The sequence below is a fragment of the Callorhinchus milii genome, unplaced genomic scaffold, assembly GCF_018977255.1.
Source record: "Callorhinchus milii isolate IMCB2004 unplaced genomic scaffold, IMCB_Cmil_1.0 Scaffold19, whole genome shotgun sequence".
In the NCBI taxonomy this organism is placed as follows: Eukaryota; Metazoa; Chordata; class Chondrichthyes; order Chimaeriformes; family Callorhinchidae; genus Callorhinchus; species Callorhinchus milii.
This window is the reverse complement of record NW_024704760.1, coordinates 9,785,497-9,807,665: the sequence shown is the minus strand read 5'-3', so window position 1 is coordinate 9,807,665 and position 22,169 is coordinate 9,785,497. Positions and strand designations below refer to the sequence as shown.

The 22,169-nt window shown below is 47.1% G+C and overlaps 1 protein-coding gene across 5 annotated transcripts; it reads left to right on the top strand.

Annotated features, from left to right (window-relative positions):
- The first annotated feature begins 5,409 nt into the window (after positions 1–5,409).
- LOC121850436 lies at positions 5,410–20,774 on the top strand. 5 transcript variants are annotated; one of them, XM_042342068.1, is made up of 4 exons: positions 5,718–5,782; positions 12,299–12,407; positions 18,721–18,829; positions 19,919–20,774. In XM_042342068.1, the coding sequence occupies exons 3-4, from the start codon at positions 18,723–18,725 to the stop codon at positions 20,352–20,354; spliced, it is 543 nt and encodes a 180-aa protein (XP_042198002.1). In that variant the 5' UTR covers positions 5,718–5,782; positions 12,299–12,407; positions 18,721–18,722; the 3' UTR covers positions 20,355–20,774. The 5 variants fall into 5 exon arrangements, 4 of the variants coding, with proteins under 4 accessions (XP_042198003.1, XP_042198002.1, XP_042198001.1 ...); XM_042342067.1 differs by lacking the exon at positions 5,718–5,782 and adding an exon at positions 12,069–12,204; XM_042342069.1 differs by lacking the exons at positions 12,299–12,407; positions 18,721–18,829; positions 19,919–20,774 and adding exons at positions 5,410–5,579; positions 8,754–9,605 and having other exon boundaries at positions 5,674–5,782.
- Positions 20,775–22,169: the final 1,395 nt, after the last annotated feature.

The following is a 22,169-nucleotide window of genomic DNA, read 5'->3' as shown; positions in this document are numbered from 1 at the left end:
TTTACTCCTGATCGTGTGTTGCAGATGATATTTTCACCTTAACACCATTTGCTAAGGGATAATACTTAGGCTTTTGTTTTGCAGACATGTCTGGAAAGTCGATAGAGGAGATTGTGAAAGATATTAATTCCACCAGATGTGTTGGGATTGAAATCACCAACAACAGCAAACATTTCAAGCTGTCTCTGCCTGCGTGAGTACAACACTTTCTGTAAACTTCCTGGAAACTTTCTAGTTTTGTGTAAACAGAAAACACAAAGAAACGGATATTTTCAGATTTATTTGAGGCCTTGGTTGAGATAGGACTGTTCACTTTCCTGAGATAGTGCTCAGTGAGAGAGGTCCGAAGTGTTGATTTTTATTCTGTTTTGATTGTAATTTCCTCCCACATTCCCGGTGTCTCCACCACCCTCCTCCCCCACAGCAAGAATGACATTTCGAGCTCTGAGCTCTCTGGTTCGATGTTTATGTTACACATTGTTTGAGGATTCGTGCCCTTCACATAGGGGAATGTCTCAGAGCGCTTCACAAAGACGGGTTGGACACCGGGGCACAAAAACACATGGGGGTATTTATAGAGGGTCAAAGTGGATGGAATTAACAGTGAATGAAATTGAATCAGCAATGAGCAGCCTCCCACAAACAGCTGTGGATTGAAGTGACCAATTCATTATTTATTTTTTGGAAGGAATTATTACCCCCAGAAAAGCGATCCGCCAGTCGACTAACAACCAGGTTCCTACTTACTGCTGGATAAACAAAGGCTTGTAGAGCAAAGAAACTTACCCAACGTTTCGTTATATATATATTATATATATATATTAGCATGGATTGAAGAATGGCTAATGGGAAGAAAAGAAAGAGTAGGGGTAAACGGGTCCTTCTCAGATTGGCGGGATTTGGCTAGTGGAGTGCCACAATGATCAACTATTCACAATCTACATCAACATCTACATCTACATCAGACCTGAGTTCAATTCCAGGCAGAGGGCGAAACCTTGGGCAAGTTTCCTTACTCCACACAGAGCCTAATAATAATCCCTCCAAAACCCAAAACAATAATAAATTGGTCATATTCAGTCTACGACTGTTTGTGGAACATTGCTGTGCGCAATTGGCTGCCGCGTTCGCCCACAAATATACAGTCAATTCACTTTACAGTGTGTTCTGTGAAACGCTTTGGGACGTCCTCCCGACGTGAAAAGTTCTATATCAAATGCAAGGATTATTATAATTAGTTATTATTATTATTTTCTAGAAAGGGAGAGACTAGATAGTGTTAGCGTTCAGAGGGACTTGGGTGTCCTTGTACACCAGTCACAAAATGTTAGTTTGCAGATACAGCAAGCAGTTAGGAAGGCTAACGGGATGTTGGCATTTGTTACAAAAGGATTAGAATATAAGAGTAGGGAAGTCTTGCTGCAACTGTACAGGGCCCTGGTGAGACCGCACTTACAACAACAACAACATGATTGCATTTATAGAGCGCCTTTCACGTCGGGAGGACGTCCCAAGGCGCTGGACAGTTGGGTCGGGACCCGAGCAGGGGGAAATGGTCAGGGTGAGGGGAGGGAAGGGAGGGAGCGAGGAGGGGGTAGAGGGTCGAGAGGGGAGCTGAAGGCACGGTTGAAGAGAAAGGTCTTGAGACCGGCCTTGAAGGAGGAAAGGGAGCAAGCGGCGAAGGTACTGGGGGATGGAGTTCCAGAGCCTCGGGGCTGAGAGGCTAAAAGTCCGGCCACCAATGGTAGGGCGGTTGGAACGGGGGATGTGGAGCAGACCGGAGGGTACGGGCAGGTAGGTTGGGGGATAGTAGGTTGGAGAGGTAGGAGGGAGCGAGGCCATGAATGGCCTTGTAGGTGAGGATGAGGATCTAGAATTCGATCCTCTGGGGGATGGGGAACCAGTGGAGGCGAGCGAGGGCGAGGGTGAGGGCGAGGGTGAGGGTGGGAGTGATGTGGGCGCGAGGCCTGGTGCGGGACAGTACACGAGCTGCAGAGTTCTGAATGACCTGCAGTGTGGAGGGAGGGCCGGGAAAGCCGCGAGGAGAGTTCCCATAGTCCAGCCTTGAGGTGATAAAGGCGTGGACCAGTGTTTCAGCCGCGTGAGGGGTGAGGTAGTGCTGTAGCCTGGTGATGTTCTGGAGGTGGTGGAAGGCGGTGCCAGTTATGGCGCGGATGTGGGGCAGAAAGGAGAACTCAGGGTCGAGCTACAGGAATCCACAAACTAGCGAGAATGTGGACTCACTGCTGGAAGCTGTGGTTGAAGTAAAGCACATCAATGTATTTAAGAGGAAACTTGCTGCAGATATGAAAGAGAAGGGAATAGAGGGGAAGAGGAGAGGCAATTGGGAAGGTTGGAGGCGCGGAAGCTCGTGTGGAGTAAAAATCCCTGGAATAAACAGTTTGGAGCGAATGGCCTGTTTTGTGCTGTAGCATTTTATAACTCCATTTGGCAACTCCCACCTCCATTTTTCCAACTCCCTCCCCGCCGGTCTCCCCAACTCCACCACCTCATGAAATCCAACTGATTCAGAACTCTGCTGCCCGTACCCTCACCAAACCAAACTGCGCACCTTCATCACTCACTCCAGTTATATAATCCTTGCATTTGATATACCGCCTTATCACTTTTACTATTTTATTATTATGATTATTATTATATTATCCCGACATTGAGACATCTCAAAATTCACAGAATTTACTGTAAAGTGAACTAACTGTGTATTTTGTGGGCGAAATCTTGCCAAGCTCCACTGGCTCCCTATTGCAGAACGATCAATTCTAAGATCTTCACACGTCAATATCAATTCACACACTAGATCTCTGACCTGCTCACACCCACTCCTCTATCAACCTTCTTTGCTCAGCTGGCTCAGCCCTCTTGCACATCCCTCGTTCTCTCTGTTCCAACCATCGCAGCCTTGCTTTCTGCCACTATGCCCTGAAACTCTGTCACTTCCTACCTCAATCCCTCCACCTGGCCTCCTTGCCTGTCTTCAGATCACACCTGAAGACCTTCCTCTTTGTCTGCGCCTACGGACACCTCCCCTTTCTCTCTGGCTCTGCATCAAGCTCCGCCACTGTCATGCGCTCCGAGACACCGCCCCGCGTAAAGGGCAGTATATAAATGCAACTTGTTGTTCTCGTATGTGATTTACAGGACCTATGCTTACTGTGGCCGTGTGAACATCCCCCCAGACCCCACCATAGAGAAAGGGCAGAAAGGAGTATCTGTATTCATCAAGACTCCACTGTCAGCCTATGGCTGTGTTGGTGTCCTGAGCTACATGTTTGATGACCAGCAAATATCTCTGCTTTTCTCCAACCCTCTCGACCAACTGAAGTATAACGTCGAATATGCCCTCTACATTCCTGACCAAACAACACCGACCGATGAAGCTTTATATAACAATATGTACTACCATTTGTCGGAGACCAAATCCTTCACGAAGGCGTCCCTTGGCAGAGGGAATGCAACGCTACAGATTGTCACTGACCAGATGGAGGTCACAGCTACAATGGCAAATGAGAAAAGTAAAGCCATAATCAAACTGCAGGTCGGAGATGCTTCCTCAACTCCTTTCAGTCCCAACTGATGTGATGTTTGGTGAGAAACGAACGGATACTCATATCTGTCACAGCATCGCTGCATTTAGCCGTCCTCCCCGCAGATTGCAAAACAACCCCTTCTTAAAGGCTTCGTTAACTGAGTTGTACTCAGCCCCTCCCCAAATCATATTTCCACCCGCTTCCTATGCACAGAGGGAGTTTGCTCAGGATCACTCACAATGCCTTTTCTATATTGGTTCTTAAGCGAGTAGAAATAAGCAGAATTAATTTTCTACTTATCTTTTCCAACATATAGATTTCGTGGGACTCAAAGAACCAAAATTCATTGCTCGCTGCTTTTCTGCCCTCAATTTATTTTTGAAATGAATCTTGACTTTATTTTGCAAAACATTTTTAGCACCACTTTGTAATGCCGTGATTTGGAATAAAAGACAATACAAAATCAAGTGTTTATGTGTTACTTTGAACTCATGGTGTATGGTGACTCCAGCTCAGTGCTGGGGATGCCTTACATCATTTCAGAGGTGCCATTGTTTGGATGAGAAGTTAAACCGAGATCCTGTCTGTACTTGATCAGTTGAACCTGGCACTATTTTAAAACCTGGCACTATTCCTGGCACGATTTTGTTTGCCTGGCCCAGGAAATGTACCCAACCAACAGCATCTTGGCAATCTGTGATATTATTTAAAACCATCTCACACTGCATTTCCCTCCCTCTTTGTGGACATTAAAGGGTTTCACCATTTCCTGACTGTAACAGATTCATCAGGAGACCATCAATTGGTTTTGTAATTGTAAAATAGTTTAAGCAATCAATATAAACAGTCAGCACATTGAACAGTCAGCTTAACTTGTTGCTCAAACTGAGACAATAGATACAGTAAACAACAACAACAAATTACATTTGAAAAGCTCCTTTCACATCAAGAGGACATCTCACACGCTGCACAGTCAGGGATCCACACCTGAGCTGATGGTGGAGTTCAGGAGGGGTTGAGGGTAGGGAGGGGAGGGGTAGGAGGGTGACCGAATGCACAGTCGAAAAGGAAGGGTCTCGAGACAGGTCTTGAAGGAGGCAAGTGGGGTGGGGGGGGGGGGGGGCGGTGAGGCGAAGGGACTGTGGGATGGATTAAAATCAATTACCCAATTCCATTGGGAAGCTCGCTGACCCTCTATGATAACTTAGACTTTTCCAAAATGACTTTAAGAGGAATAAGAGGAATTTTGGCTTCCTCTTATTGTGCTCAAGCACCTTGGTTGCTCAGACCCCGGGACAGGAGGTCATGTAATCAGAACAGAAAGGAGACAATCAGTTCACTTATCTTTTCACACATATAGGTTTCGTGGGACTCACAGGACTAAACCCATAAACCAGTTCCCCAATTAGGGGTGGTAAGCGGGGACTCCCTGGAAATGAACTGAACTGGAAAATTGATTATGTGCAGGAGTGTGAGTGAGCAGGGTCTGGCGTGTTTGTGAGTGTGTGTGGGAGAGAAAGAGTATGTATGTGTGCGTGTGTTGTGTGAGAGTGTGTAATAATAATCCCTCCAAAACAAAACTATAATAAATTGGTCATTTTCAATCCACGACTGTTTGTGCGACGCTGCTGTGCGCAAATGGCTGCCAAGTTTCGCCCACAAATATACAGTCAATTCACTTTACAGTCTATTCTATGAAGCGCTTTGAGACGTCGAGAAGACTTGAAAAGCGCTGTATCAAATGCAAGGATTATTATTATTATGTGAGTGTATGTGTGAGAAAGAAAGAGTGTGTTTGTGTGTGAGAGAGACACTGTATGTCTGTGTGAGAATGTGTGTGTGTATGGAGGAGGGTGTTTGTGTGACATTGACCTGATCAGTATTCAGGGAGGGTGTGGGGGTGTGTTGCTGCCTTTAACCCTCCTGGCTTTCTGCTCCTCGCTCTCTCACTTGTGTGGAGTTTGCGGAGCTGCCACAAGCCTCAGGATCAGGAACCACAGCAAAGAGAGGAGAGAAAAAGACAAGACCTGGGTATAAATCCTTTACTCCTGATCGTGTGTTGCAGATGATATTTTCACCTTAACACCATTTGCTGAGGGATAATACTTAAGCTTTTGTTTTGCAGACATGTCTGGAAAGTCGATAGAGGAGATTGTGAAAGATATTAATTCCACCAGATGTGTTGGGATTGAAATCACCAACAACAGCAAACATTTCAAGCTGTCTCTGCCTGCGTGAGTACAACACTTTCTGTAAACTTCCTGGAAACTTTCTAGTTTTGTGTAAACAGAAAACACAAAGAAACGGATATGTTCAGATTTATTTGAGGCCTTGGTTGAGATAGGACTGTTCACTTTCCTGAGATAGTGCTCAGTGAGAGAGGTCCGAAGTGTTGATTTTTATTCTGTTTTGATTGTAATTTCCTCCCACATTCCTCGGTGTCTCCACCACCCTCCTCCCCCACAGCAAGAATGACATTTCGAGCTCTGAGCTCTCTGGTTCGATGTTTATGTTACACATTGTTTGAGGATTCGTGCCCTTCACATAGGGGAATGTCTCAGAGCGCTTCACAAAGACGGGTTGGACACCGGGGCACAAAAACACATGGGGGTATTTATAGAGGGTCAAAGTGGATGGAATTAACAGTGAATGAAATTGAATCAGCAATGAGCAGCCTCCCACAAACAGCTGTGGATTGAAGTGACCAATTCATTATTTATTTTTTGGAAGGAATTATTACCCCCAGAAAAGCGATCCGCCAGTCGACCAACAACCAGGTTCCTACTTACTGCTGAATAAACAAAGGCTTGTAGAGCAAAGAAACTTACCCAACGTTTCGTTATATATATATTATATATATATATTAGCATGGATTGAAGAATGGCTAATGGGAAGAAAAGAAAGAGTAGGGGTAAACGGGTCCTTCTCAGATTGGCGGGATTTGGCTAGTGGAGTGCCACAATGATCAACTATTCACAATCTACATCAACATCTACATCTACATCAGACCTGAGTTCAATTCCAGGCAGAGGGCGAAACCTTGGGCAAGTTTCCTTACTCCACACAGAGCCTAATAATAATCCCTCCAAAACCAAAAACAATAATAAATTGGTCATATTCAGTCTACGACTGTTTGTGGGACATTGCTGTGCGCAATTGGCTGCCGCGTTCGCCCACAAATATACAGTCAATTCACTTTACAGTGTGTTCTGTGAAACGCTTTGGGACGTCCTCCCGACGTGAAAAGTTCTATATCAAATGCAAGGATTATTATAATTAGTTATTATTATTATTTTCTAGAAAGGGAGAGACTAGATAGTGTTAGCGTTCAGAGGGACTTGGGTGTCCTTGTACACCAGTCACAAAATGTTAGTTTGCAGATACAGCAAGCAGTTAGGAAGGCTAACGGGATGTTGGCATTTGTTACAAAAGGATTAGAATATAAGAGTAGGGAAGTCTTGCTGCAACTGTACAGGGCCCTGGTGAGACCGCACTTACAACAACAACAACATGATTGCATTTATAGAGCGCCTTTCACGTCGGGAGGACGTCCCAAGGCGCTGGACAGTTGGGTCGGGACCCGAGCAGGGGGGAAATGGTCAGGGTGAGGGGAGGGAAGGGAGGGAGCGAGGAGGGGGTAGAGGGTCGAGAGGGGAGCCGAAAGCACGGTTGAAGAGAAAGGTCTTGAGACCGGCCTTGAAGGAGGAAAGGGAGGAAGCGGCGAAGGCACTGGGGGATGGAGTTCCAGAGCCTCGGGGCTGAGAGGCTAAAAGTCCGGCCACCAATGGTAGGGCGGTTGGAACGGGGGATGTGGAGCAGACCGGAGGGTACGGGCAGGTAGGTTGGGGGATAGTAGGTTGGAGAGGTAGGAGGGAGCGAGGCCATGAATGGCCTTGTAGGTGAGGATGAGGATCTAGAATTCGATCCTCTGGGGGATGGGGAACCAGTGGAGGCGAGCGAGGGCGAGGGTGAGGGCGAGGATGAGGGTGGGAGTGATGTGGGCGCGAGGCCTGGTGCGGGACAGTACACGAGCTGCAGAGTTCTGAATGACCTGCAGTGTGGAGGGAGGGCCGGGAAAGCCGGCGAGGAGAGAGTTCCCATAGTCCAGCCTTGAGGTGATAAAGGCGTGGACCAGTGTTTCAGCCGCGTGAGGGGTGAGGTAGTGCTGTAGCCTGGTGATGTTCTGGAGGTGGTGGAAGGCGGTGCCAGTTATGGCGCGGATGTGGGGCAGAAAGGAGAACTCAGGGTCGAGCTACAGGAATCCACAAACTAGCGAGAATGTGGACTCACTGCTGGAAGCTGTGGTTGAAGTAAAGCACATCAATGTATTTAAGAGGAAACTTGCTGCAGATATGAAAGAGAAGGGAATAGAGGGGAAGAGGAGAGGCAATTGGGAAGGTTGGAGGCGCGGAAGCTCGTGTGGAGTAAAAATCCCTGGAATAAACAGTTTGGAGCGAATGGCCTGTTTTGTGCTGTAACATTTTATAACTCCATTTGGCAACTCCCACCTCCATTTTTCCAACTCCCTCCCCGCCGGTCTCCCCAACTCCACCACCTCATGAAATCCAACTGATTCAGAACTCTGCTGCCCGTACCCTCACCAAACCAAACTGCGCACCTTCATCACTCACTCCAGTTATATAATCCTTGCATTTGATATACCGCCTTATCACTTTTACTATTTTATTATTATGATTATTATTATATTATCCCGACATTGAGACATCTCAAAATTCACAGAATTTACTGTAAAGTGAACTAACTGTGTATTTTGTGGGCGAAATCTTGCCAAGCTCCACTGGCTCCCTATTGTAGAACGATCAATTCTAAGATCTTCACACGTCAATATCAATTCACACACTAGATCTCTGACCTGCTCACACCCATTCCTCTATCAACCTTCTTTGCTCAGCTGGCTCAGCCCTCTTGCACATCCCTCGTTCTCTCTGTTCCAACCATCGCAGCCTTGCTTTCTGCCACTATGCCCTGAAACTCTGTCACTTCCTACCTCAATCCCTCCACCTGGCCTCCTTGCCTGTCTTCAGATCACACCTGAAGACCTTCCTCTTTGTCTGCGCCTACGGACACCTCCCCTTTCTCTCTGGCTCTGCATCAAGCTCCGCCACTGTCATGCACTCCGAGACACCGCCCCGCGTAAAGGGCAGTATATAAATGCAACTTGTTGTTCTCGTATGTGATTTACAGGACCTATGCTTACTGTGGCCGTGTGAACATCCCCCCAGACCCCACCATAGAGAAAGGGCAGAAAGGAGTATCTGTATTCATCAAGACTCCACTGTCAGCCTATGGCTGTGTTGGTGTCCTGAGCTACATGTTTGATGACCAGCAAATATCTCTGCTTTTCTCCAACCCTCTCGACCAACTGAAGTATAACGTCGAATATGCCCTCTACATTCCTGACCAAACAACACCGACCGATGAAGCTTTATATAACAATATGTACTACCATTTGTTGGAGACCAAATCCTTCACGAAGGCGTCCCTTGGCAGAGGGAATGCAACGCTACAGATTGTCACTGACCAGATGGAGGTCACAGCTACAATGGCAAATGAGAAAAGTAAAGCCATAATCAAACTGCAGGTCGGAGATGCTTCCTCAACTCCTTTCAGTCCCAACTGATGTGATGTTTGGTGAGAAACGAACGGATACTCATATCTGTCACAGCATCGCTGCATTTAGCCGTCCTCCCCGCAGATTGCAAAACAACCCCTTCTTAAAGGCTTCGTTAACTGAGTTGTACTCAGCCCCTCCCCAAATCATATTTCCACCCGCTTCCTATGCACAGAGGGAGTTTGCTCAGGATCACTCACAATGCCTTTTCTATATTGGTTCTTAAGCGAGTAGAAATAAGCAGAATTAATTTTCTACTTATCTTTTCCCACATATAGATTTCGTGGGACTCAAAGAACCAAAATTCATTGCTCGCTGCTTTTCTGCCCTCAATTTATTTTTGAAATGAATCTTGACTTTATTTTGCAAAACATTTTTAGCACCACTTTGTAATGCCGTGGTTTGGAATAAAAGACAATACAAAATCAAGTGTTTATGTGTTACTTTGAACTCATGGTGTATGGTGACTCCAGCTCAGTGCTGGGGATGCCTTACATCATTTCAGAGGTGCCATTGTTTGGATGAGAAGTTAAACCGAGATCCTGTCTGTACTTGATCAGTTGAACCTGGCACTATTTTAAAACCTGGCACTATTCCTGGCACGATTTTGTTTGCCTGGCCCAGGAAATGTACCCAACCAACAGCATCTTGGCAATCTGTGATATTATTTAAAACCATCTCACACTGCATTTCCCTCCCTCTTTGTGGACATTAAAGGGTTTCACCATTTCCTGACTGTAACAGATTCATCAGGAGACCATCAATTGGTTTTGTAATTGTAAAATAGTTTAAGCAATCAATATAAACAGTCAGCACATTGAACAGTTAGCTTAACTTGTTGCTCAAACTGAGACAATAGATACAGTAAACAACAACAACAACAAATTACATTTGAAAAGCTCCTTTCACATCAAGAGGACATCTCACACGCTGCACAGTCAGGGATCCACACCTGAGCTGATGGTGGAGTTCAGGAGGGGTTGAGGGTAGGGAGGGGAGGGGTAGGAGGGTGACCGAATGCACAGTCGAAAAGGAAGGGTCTCGAGACAGGTCTTGAAGGAGGCAAGTGAGGTGGGGGGGGGGGCGGTGAGGCGAAGGGACTGTGGGATGGATTAAAATCAATTACCCAATTCCATTGGGAAGCTTGCTGACCCTCTATGATAACTTAGACTTTTCCAAAATGACTTTAAGAGGAATAAGAGGAATTTTGGCTTCCTCTTATTGTGCTCAAGCACCTTGGTTGCTCAGACCCCGGGACAGGAGGTCATGTAATCAGAACAGAAAGGAGACAATCAGTTCACTTATCTTTTCACACATATAGGTTTCGTGGGACTCAGAGGACTAAACCCATAAACCAGTTCCCCAATTAGGGGTGGTAAGCGGGGACTCCCTGGAAATGAACTGAACTGGAAAATTCCAGCAACAACAACAACAACAACAAGATTCCATTTATAGAGCGCCTTTCACGTCTGGAGGATGTCCCAAAGCGCTGGACAGTTGGGTCAGGACCCGAGCAGCGGGGAAATGGTCAGGGTGAGGGGAGGGAAGGGAGGGAGTGAGGAGGGGAAAATGGTCAGGGTGAGGGGGGGGGAAGGGAGGGAGTGAGGAGGGGGGAAATGGTCAGGGTGAGGGGGGGAAGGGAGGGAGTGAGGAGGGGGAAATGGTCAGGGTGAGAGGGGAAGCGAGGGAGTGAGGAGGGGGGAAATGGTCAGGGTGAGGGGGGGGGAAGGGAGGGAGTGAGGAGGGGGAAATGGTCAGGGTGAGGGGGGGAAGGGAGGGAGTGAGGAGGGGGAAATGGTCAGGGTGAGTGGGGGGAAGGGAGGGAGTGATGAGGGGGGAAATGGTCAGGGTGAGGGGAGGGAAGGGAGGGAGTGAGGAGGGGGAAATGGTCAGGGTGAGGGGAGGGAAGGGAGGGAGTGAGGAGGGAGTAGAGAGTCGAGAGGGGAGCTGAAGGCTCGGTCAAAGAGAAAGGTCTTGAGACCGGCCTTGAAGGAGGAAAGGGAGGAAGCGGCGAAGGCACTGGGGGATGGAGTTCCAGAGCCTCAGGGCTGAGAGGCTAAAGGCCCGGCCACCGATGGTAGGGCGGTTGGGGCGGGGGATGTGGAGCAGACCGGAGCCATAAGTACTCCAACGAACACTCTGGGGTCTCCGAGCTTTGGCTTTTGGCAACTGTGCCTAATGCTCTATGTAATTAGGTAAGCAGGATGCATCCCCCCAGGGGAGAGAGTTGGCACCCATTGTAGATGTCGGTGGAACATATGCAGAACTCTCAGTTTGGAGACTCTTAAGCACGGCGATGGGTTTCTGCACGTATCTGACACTTGTCTGACCCCCCCAAATAGTCAGGAAAATTGTTATTCTGCCATATTGAGTGCCAGTGTGAGTGCATGAGTGTGTGTGTGTAAGTGTTTTGGGGTATGAGAATGTGTGTGAGTGGTTTGGGGTGTGTCATTGATTATGTGCAGGAGTGTGAGTGAGCAGGGTCTGGCGTGTTTGTGAGTGTGTGTGGGAGAGAAAGAGTATGTATGTGTGCGTGTGTTGTGTGAGAGTGTGTAATAATAATCCCTCCAAAACAAAACTATAATAAATTGGTCATTTTCAATCCACGACTGTTTGTGCGACGCTGCTGTGCGCAAACGGCTGCCAAGTTTCGCCCACAAATATACAGTCAATTCACTTTACAGTCTATTCTATGAAGCGCTTTGAGACGTCGAGAAGACTTGAAAAGCGCTATATCAAATGCAAGGATTATTATTATTATTATGTGAGTGTATGTGTGAGAAAGAAAGAGTGTGTTTGTGTGTGAGAGAGACACTGTATGTCTGTGTGAGAATGTGTGTGTGTATGGAGGAGGGTGTTTGTGTGACATTGACCTGATCAGGAGGGTGTGGGGGTGTGTTGCTGCCTTTAACCCTCCTGGCTTTCTGCTCCTCGCTCTCTCACTTGTGTGGAGTTTGCGGAGCTGCCACAAGCCTCAGGATCAGGAACCACAGCAAAGAGAGGAGAGAAAAAGACAAGACCTGGGTATAAATCCTTTACTCCTGATCGTGTGTTGCAGATGATATTTTCACCTTAACACCATTTGCTGAGGGATAATACTTAAGCTTTTGTTTTGCAGACATGTCTGGAAAGTCGATAGAGGAGATTGTGAAAGATATTAATTCCACCAGATGTGTTGGGATTGAAATCACCAACAACAGCAAACATTTCAAGCTGTCTCTGCCTGCGTGAGTACAACACTTTCTGTAAACTTTCTGGAAACTTTCTAATTTTGTGTAAACAGAAAACACAAAGAAACGGATATTTTCAGATTTATTTGAGGCCTTGGTTGAGATAGGACTGTTCACTTTCCTGAGATAGTGCTCAGTGAGAGAGGTCCGAAGTGTTGATTTTTATTCTGTTTTGATTGTAATTTCCTCCCACATTTCCCGGTGTCTCCACCACCCTCCTCCCCCACAGCAAGAATGACATTTCGAGCTCTGAGCTCTCTGGTTCGATGTTTATGTTACACATTGTTTGAGGATTCGTGCCCTTCACATAGGGGAATGTCTCAGAGCGCTTCACAAAGACGGGTTGGACACCGGGGCACAAAAACACATGGGGGTATTTATAGAGGGTCAAAGTGGATGGAATTAACAGTGAATGAAATTGAATCAGCAATGAGCAGCCTCCCACAAACAGCTGTGGATTGAAGTGACCAATTCATTATTTATTTTTTGGAAGGAATTATTACCCCCAGAAAAGCGATCCGCCAGTCGACCAACAACCAGGTTCCTACTTACTGCTGAATAAACAAAGGCTTGTAGAGCAAAGAAACTTACCCAACGTTTCGTTATATATATATTATATATATATATTAGCATGGATTGAAGAATGGCTAATGGGAAGAAAAGAAAGAGTAGGGGTAAACGGGTCCTTCTCAGATTGGCGGGATTTGGCTAGTGGAGTGCCACAATGATCAACTATTCACAATCTACATCAACATCTACATCTACATCAGACCTGAGTTCAATTCCAGGCAGAGGGCGAAACCTTGGGCAAGTTTCCTTACTCCACACAGAGCCTAATAATAATCCCTCCAAAACCCAAAACAATAATAAATTGGTCATATTCAGTCTACGACTGTTTGTGGGACATTGCTGTGCGCAATTGGCTGCCGCGTTCGCCCACAAATATACAGTCAATTCACTTTACAGTGTGTTCTGTGAAACGCTTTGGGACGTCCTCCCGACGTGAAAAGTTCTATATCAAATGCAAGGATTATTATAATTAGTTATTATTATTATTTTCTAGAAAGGGAGAGACTAGATAGTGTTAGCGTTCAGAGGGACTTGGGTGTCCTTGTACACCAGTCACAAAAAGTTAGTTTGCAGATACAGCAAGCAGTTAGGAAGGCTAACGGGATGTTGGCATTTGTTACAAAAGGATTAGAATATAAGAGTAGGGAAGTCTTGCTGCAACTGTACAGGGCCCTGGTGAGACCGCACTTACAACAACAACAACATGATTGCATTTATAGAGCGCCTTTCACGTCGGGAGGACGTCCCAAGGCGCTGGACAGTTGGGTCGGGACCCGAGCAGGGGGGAAATGGTCAGGGTGAGGGGAGGGAAGGGAGGGAGCGAGGAGGGGGTAGAGGGTCGAGAGGGGAGCTGAAGGCACGGTTGAAGAGAAAGGTCTTGAGACCGGCCTTGAAGGAGGAAAGGGAGGAAGCGGCGAAGGCACTGGGGGATGGAGTTCCAGAGCCTCGGGGCTGAGAGGCTAAAAGTCCGGCCACCAATGGTAGGGCGGTTGGAACGGGGGATGTGGAGCAGACCGGAGGGTACGGGCAGGTAGGTTGGGGGATAGTAGGTTGGAGAGGTAGGAGGGAGCGAGGCCATGAATGGCCTTGTAGGTGAGGATGAGGATCTAGAATTCGATCCTCTGGGGGATGGGGAACCAGTGGAGGCGAGCGAGGGTGGGAGTGATGTGGGCGCGAGGCCTGGTGCGGGACAGTACACGAGCTGCAGAGTTCTGAATGACCTGCAGTGTGGAGGGAGGGCCGGGAAAGCCGGCGAGGAGAGAGTTCCCATAGTCCAGCCTTGAGGTGATAAAGGCGTGGACCAGTGTTTCAGCCGCGTGAGGGGTGAGGTAGTGCTGTAGCCTGGTGATGTTCTGGAGGTGGTGGAAGGCGGTGCCAGTTATGGCGCGGATGTGGGGCAGAAAGGAGAACTCAGGGTCGAGCTACAGGAATCCACAAACTAGCGAGAATGTGGACTCACTGCTGGAAGCTGTGGTTGAAGTAAAGCACATCAATGTATTTAAGAGGAAACTTGCTGCAGATATGAAAGAGAAGGGAATAGAGGGGAAGAGGAGAGGCAATTGGGAAGGTTGGAGGCGCGGAAGCTCGTGTGGAGTAAAAATCCCTGGAATAAACAGTTTGGAGCGAATGGCCTGTTTTGTGCTGTAGCATTTTATAACTCCATTTGGCAACTCCCACCTCCATTTTTCCAACTCCCTCCCCGCCGGTCTCCCCAACTCCACCACCTCATGAAATCCAACTGATTCAGAACTCTGCTGCCCGTACCCTCACCAAACCAAACTGCGCACCTTCATCACTCACTCCAGTTATATAATCCTTGCATTTGATATACCGCCTTATCACTTTTACTATTTTATTATTATGATTATTATTATATTATCCCGACATTGAGACATCTCAAAATTCACAGAATTTACTGTAAAGTGAACTAACTGTGTATTTTGTGGGCGAAATCTTGCCAAGCTCCACTGGCTCCCTATTGCAGAACGATCAATTCTAAGATCTTCACACGTCAATATCAATTCACACACTAGATCTCTGACCTGCTCACACCCACTCCTCTATCAACCTTCTTTGCTCAGCTGGCTCAGCCCTCTTGCACATCCCTCGTTCTCTCTGTTCCAACCATCGCAGCCTTGCTTTCTGCCACTATGCCCTGAAACTCTGTCACTTCCTACCTCAATCCCTCCACCTGGCCTCCTTGCCTGTCTTCAGATCGCACCTGAAGACCTTCCTCTTTGTCTGTGCCTACGGACACCTCCCCTTTCTCTCTGGCTCTGCATCAAGCTCCGCCACTGTCATGCGCTCCGAGACACCGCCCCGCGTAAAGGGCAGTATATAAATGCAACTTGTTGTTCTCGTATGTGATTTACAGGACCTATGCTTACTGTGGCCGTGTGAACATCCCCCCAGACCCCACCATAGAGAAAGGGCAGAAAGGAGTATCTGTATTCATCAAGACTCCACTGTCAGCCTATGGCTGTGTTGGTGTCCTGAGCTACATGTTTGATGACCAGCAAATATCTCTGCTTTTCTCCAACCCTCTCGACCAACTGAAGTATAACGTTGAATATGCCCTCTACATTCCTGACCAAACAACACCGACCGATGAAGCTTTATATAACAATATGTACTACCATTTGTTGGAGACCAAATCCTTCACGAAGGCGTCCCTTGGCAGAGGGAATGCAACGCTACAGATTGTCACTGACCAGATGGAGGTCACAGCTACAATGGCAAATGAGAAAAGTAAAGCCATAATCAAACTGCAGGTCGGAGATGCTTCCTCAACTCCTTTCAGTCCCAACTGATGTGATGTTTGGTGAGAAACGAACGGATACTCATATCTGTCACAGCATCGCTGCATTTAGCCGTCCTCCCCGCAGATTGCAAAACAACCCCTTCTTAAAGGCTTCGTTAACTGAGTTGTACTCAGCCCCTCCCCAAATCATATTTCCACCCGCTTCCTATGCACAGAGGGAGTTTGCTCAGGATCACTCACAATGCCTTTTCTATATTGGTTCTTAAGCGAGTAGAAATAAGCAGAATTAATTTTCTACTTATCTTTTCCCACATATAGATTTCGTGGGACTCAAAGAACCAAAATTCATTGCTCGCTGCTTTTCTGCCCTCAATTTATTTTTGAAATGAATCTTGACTTTATTTTGCAAAACATTTTTAGCACCACTTTGTAATGCCGTGGTTTGGAATAAAAGACAATACAAAATCAAGTGTTTATGTGTTACTTTGAACTCATGGTGTATGGTGACTCCAGCTCAGTGCTGGGGATGCCTTACATCATTTCAGAGGTGCCATTGTTTGGATGAGAAGTTAAACCGAGATCCTGTCTGTACTTGATCAGTTGAACCTGGCACTATTTTAAAACCTGGCACTATTCCTGGCACGATTTTGTTTGCCTGGCCCAGGAAATGTACCCAACCAACAGCATCTTGGCAATCTGTGATATTATTTAAAACCATCTCACACTGCATTTCCCTCCCTCTTTGTGGACATTAAAGGGTTTCACCATTTCCTGACTGTAACAGATTCATCAGGAGACCATCAATTGGTTTTGTAATTGTAAAATAGTTTAAGCAATCAATATAAACAGTCAGCACATTGAACAGTCAGCTTAACTTGTTGCTCAAACTGAGACAATAGATACAGTAAACAACAACAACAAATTACATTTGAAAAGCTCCTTTCACATCAAGAGGACATCTCACACGCTGCACAGTCAGGGATCCACACCTGAGCTGATGGTGGAGTTCAGGAGGGGTTGAGGGTAGGGAGGGGAGGGGTAGGAGGGTGACCGAATGCACAGTCGAAAAGGAAGGGTCTCGAGGGAGGCAAGTGGGGTGGGGGTGGGGGGGGGGGCGGTGAGGCGAAGGGACTGTGGGATGGATTAAAATCAATTACCCAATTCCATTGGGAAGCTCGCTGACCCTCTATGATAACTTAGACTTTTCCAAAATGACTTTAAGAGGAATAAGAGGAATTTTGGCTTCCTCTTATTGTGCTCAAGCACCTTGGTTGCTCAGACCCCGGGACAGGAGGTCATGTAATCAGAACAGAAAGGAGACAATCAGTTCGCTTATCTTTTCACACATATAGGTTTCGTGGGACTCACAGGACTAAACCCATAAACCGGTTCCCCAATTAGGGGTGGTAAGCGGGGACTCCCTGGAAATGAACTGAACTGGAAAATTCCAGCAACAACAACAACAACAACAAGATTCCATTTATAGAGCGCCTTTCACGTCTGGAGGATGTCCCAAAGCGCTGGACAGTTGGGTCAGGACCCGAGCAGCGGGGAAATGGTCAGGGTGAGGGGAGGGAAGGGAGGGAGTGAGGAGGGGGGAAATGGTCAGGGTGAGGGGAGGGAAGGGAGGGAGTGAGGAGGGGGGAAATGGTCAGGGTGAGGGGGGGGAAGGGAGGGAGTGATGAGGGGGGAAATGGTCAGGGTGAGGGGGGAGAAGGGAGGGAGTGAGGAGGGGGGAAATGGTCAGGGTGAGGGGAGGGAAGGGAGGGAGTGAGGAGGGAGTAGAGAGTCGAGAGGGGAGCTGAAGGCTCGGTCAAAGAGAAAGGTCTTGAGACCGGCCTTGAAGGAGGAAAGGGAGGAAGCGGCGAAGGCACTGGGGGATGGAGTTCCAGAGCCTCGGGGCTGAGAGGCTAAAGGCCCGGCCACCGATGGTAGGGCGGTTGGGGCAGGGGATGTGGAGCAGACCGGAGCCATAAGTACTCCAACGAACACTCTGGGGTCTCCGAGCTTTGGCTTTTGGCAACTGTGCCTAATGCTCTATGTAATTAGGTAAGCAGGATGCATCCCCCCAGGGGAGAGAGTTGGCACCCATTGTAGATGTCGGTGGAACATATGCAGAACTCTCAGTTTGGAGACTCTTAAGCACGGCGATGGGTTTCTGCACGTATCTGACACTTGTCTGACCCCCCAAATAGTCAGGAAAATTGTTATTCTGCCATATTGAGTGCCAGTGTGAGTGCATGAGTGTGCGTGTGTAAGTGTTTTGGGGTATGAGAATGTGTGTGAGTGGTTTGGGGTGTGTCATTGATTATGTGCAGGAGTGTGAGTGAGCAGGGTCTGGCGTGTTTGTGTGTGTGTGTGGGAGAGAAAGAGTATGTATGTGTGCGTGTGTTGTGTGAGAGTGTGTAATAATAATCCCTCCAAAACAAAACTATAATAAATTGGTCATTTTCAATCCACGACTGTTTGTGCGACGCTGCTGTGCGCAAACGGCTGCCAAGTTTCGCCCACAAATATACAGTCAATTCACTTTACAGTCTATTCTATGAAGCGCTTTGAGACGTCGAGAAGACTTGAAAAGCGCTATATCAAATGCAAGGATTATTATTATTATTATGTGAGTGTATGTGTGAGAAAGAAAGAGTGTGTTTGTGTGTGAGAGAGACACTGTATGTCTGTGTGAGAATGTGTGTGTGTATGGAGGAGGGTGTTTGTGTGACATTGACCTGATCAGTATTCAGGGAGGGTGTGGGGGTGTGTTGCTGCCTTTAACCCTCCTAGCTTTCTGCTCCTCGCTCTCTCACTTGTGTGGAGTTTGCGGAGCTGCCACAAGCCTCAGGATCAGGAACCACAGCAAAGAGAGGAGAGAAAAGGACAAGACCTGGGTATAAATCCTTTACTCCTGATCGTGTGTTGCAGATGATATTTTCACCTTAACACCATTTGCTAAGGGATAATACTTAGGCTTTTGTTTTGCAGACATGTCTGGAAAGTCGATAGAGGAGATTGTGAAAGATATTAATTCCACCAGATGTGTTGGGATTGAAATCACCAACAACAGCAAACATTTCAAGCTGTCTCTGCCTGCGTGAGTACAACACTTTGTGTAAACTTCCTGGAAACTTTTTAATTTTGTGTAAACAGAAAACACAAAGAAACGGATATTTTCAGATTTATTTGAGGCCTTGGTTGAGATAGGACTGTTCACTTTCCTGAGATAGTGCTCAGTGAGAGAGGTCCGAAGTGTTGATTTTTATTCTGTTTTGATTGTAATTTCCTCCCACATTCCCCGGTGTCTCCACCACCCTCCTCCCCCACAGCAAGAATGACATTTCGAGCTCTGAGCTCTCTGGTTCGATGTTTATGTTACACATTGTTTGAGGATTCGTGCCCTTCACATAGGGGAATGTCTCAGAGCGCTTCACAAAGACGGGTTGGACACCGGGGCACAAAAACACATGGGGGTATTTATAGAGGGTCAAAGTGGATGGAATTAACAGTGAATCAGCCGTTCTCCCAAACTCCACCACCTCATGAAATCCAACTGATTCAGAACTCTGCTGCCCGTACCCTCACCAAACCAAACTGCGCACCTTCATCACTCACTCCAGTTATATAATCCTTGCATTTGATATACCGCCTTATCACTTTTACTATTTTATTATTATGATTATTATTATATTATCCCGACATTGAGACATCTCAAAATTCACAGAATTTACTGTAAAGTGAACTAACTGTGTATTTTGTGGGCGAAATCTTGCCAAGCTCCACTGGCTCCCTATTGCAGAACGATCAATTCTAAGATCTTCACACGTCAATATCAATTCACACACTAGATCTCTGACCTGCTCACACCCACTCCTCTATCAACCTTCTTTGCTCAGCTGGCTCAGCCCTCTTGCACATCCCTCGTTCTCTCTGTTCCAACCATCGCAGCCTTGCTTTCTGCCACTATGCCCTGAAACTCTGTCACTTCCTACCTCAATCCCTCCACCTGGCCTCCTTGCCTGTCTTCAGATCGCACCTGAAGACCTTCTTCTTTGTCTGCGCCTACGGACACCTCCCCTTTCTCTCTGGCTCTGCATCAAGCTCCGCCACTGTCATGCGCTCCGAGACACCGCCCCACGTAAAGGGCAGTATATAAATGCAACTTGTTCTTGTATGTGATTTACAGGACCTATGCTTACTGTGGCCGTGTGAACATCCCCCCAGACCCCACCATAGAGAAAGGGCAGAAAGGAGTATCTGTATTCATCAAGACTCCACTGTCAGCCTATGGCTGTGTTGGTGTCCTGAGCTACATGTTTGATGACCAGCAAATATCTCTGCTTTTCTCCAACCCTCTCGACCAACTGAAGTATAACGTCGAATATGCCCTCTACATTCCTGACCAAACAACACCGACCGATGAAGCTTTATATAACAATATGTACTACCATTTGTCGGAGACCAAATCCTTCACGAAGGCGTCCCTTGGCAGAGGGAATGCAACGCTACAGATTGTCACTGACCAGATGGAGGTCACAGCTACAATGGCAAATGAGAAAAGTAAAGCCATAATCAAACTGCAGGTCGGAGATGCTTCCTCAACTCCTTTCAGTCCCAACTGATGTGATGTTTGGTGAGAAACGAACGGATACTCATATCTGTCACAGCATCACTGCATTTAGCCGTCCTCCCCGCAGATTGCAAAACAACCCCTTCTTAAAGGCTTCGTTAACTGAGTTGTACTCAGCCCCTCCCCAAATCATATTTCCACCCGCTTCCTATGCACAGAGGGAGTTTGCTCAGGATCACTCACAATGCCTTTTCTATATTGGTTCTTAAGCGAGTAGAAATAAGCAGAATTAATTTTCTACTTATCTTTTCCAACATATAGATTTCGTGGGACTCAAAGAACCAAAATTCATTGCTCGCTGCTTTTCTGCCCTCAATTTATTTTTGAAATGAATCTTGACTTTATTTTGCAAAACATTTTTAGCACCACTTTGTAATGCCGTGGTTTGGAATAAAAGACAATACAAAATCAAGTGTTTATGTGTTACTTTGAACTCATGGTGTATGGTGACTCCAGCTCAGTGCTGGGGATGCCTTACATCATTTCAGAGGTGCCATTGTTTGGATGAGAAGTTAAACCGAGATCCTGTCTGTACTTGATCAGTTGAACCTGGCACTATTTTAAAACCTGGCACTATTCCTGGCACGATTTTGTTTGCCTGGCCCAGGAAATGTACCCAACCAACAGCATCTTGGCAATCTGTGATATTATTTAAAATCATCTCACACTGCATTTCCCTCCCTCTTTGTGGACATTAAAGGGTTTCACCATTTCCTGACTGTAACAGATTCATCAGGAGACCATCAATTGTTTTGTAATTGTAAAATAGTTTAAGCAATCAATATAAACAGTCAGCACATTGAACAGTTAGCTTAACTTGTTGCTCAAACTGAGACAATAGATACAGTAAACAACAACAACAAATTACATTTGAAAAGCTCCTTTCACATCAAGAGGACATCTCACACGCTGCACAGTCAGGGATCCACACCTGAGCTGATGGTGGAGTTCAGGAGGGGTTGAGGGTAGGGAGGGGAGGGGTAGGAGGGTGACCGAATGCACAGTCGAAAAGGAAGGGTCTCGAGGGAGGCAAGTGGGGTGGGGGTGGGGGGGGGCGGTGAGGCGAAGGGACTGGTGGGATGGATTAAAATCAATTACCCAATTCCATTGGGAAGCTCGCTGACCCTCTATGATAACTTAGACTTTTCCAAAATGACTTTAAGAGGAATAAGAGGAATTTTGGCTTCCTCTTATTGTGCTCAAGCACCTTGGTTGCTCAGACCCCGGGACAGGAGGTCATGTAATCAGAACAGAAAGGAGACAATCAGTTCACTTATCTTTTCACACATATAGGTTTCGTGGGACTCAGAGGACTAAACCCATAAACCGGTTCCCCAATTAGGGGTGGTAAGCGGGGACTCCCTGGAAATGAACTGAACTGGAAAATTCCAGCAACAACAACAACAACAACAAGATTCCATTTATAGAGCGCCTTTCACGTCTGGAGGATGTCCCAAAGCGCTGGACAGTTGGGTCAGGACCCGAGCAGGGGGGAAATGGTCAGGGTGAGGGGAGGGAAGGGAGGGAGTGAGGAGGGGGAAAATGGTCAGGGTGAGGGGGGGGGGAAGGGAGGGAGTGAGGAGGGGGGAAATGGTCAGGGTGAGGGGGGGGAAGGGAGGAGTGATGAGGGGGGAAATGGTCAGGGTGAGGGGAGGGGAAGGGAGGGAGTGAGGAGGGGGGAAATGGTCAGGGTGAGGGGGGGGAAGGGACGGAGTGAGGAGGGGGGAAATGGTCAGGGTGAGGGGGGGGAAGGGAGGGAGTGATGAGGGGGGAAATGGTCAGGGTGAGGGGGGGGAAGGGAGGGAGT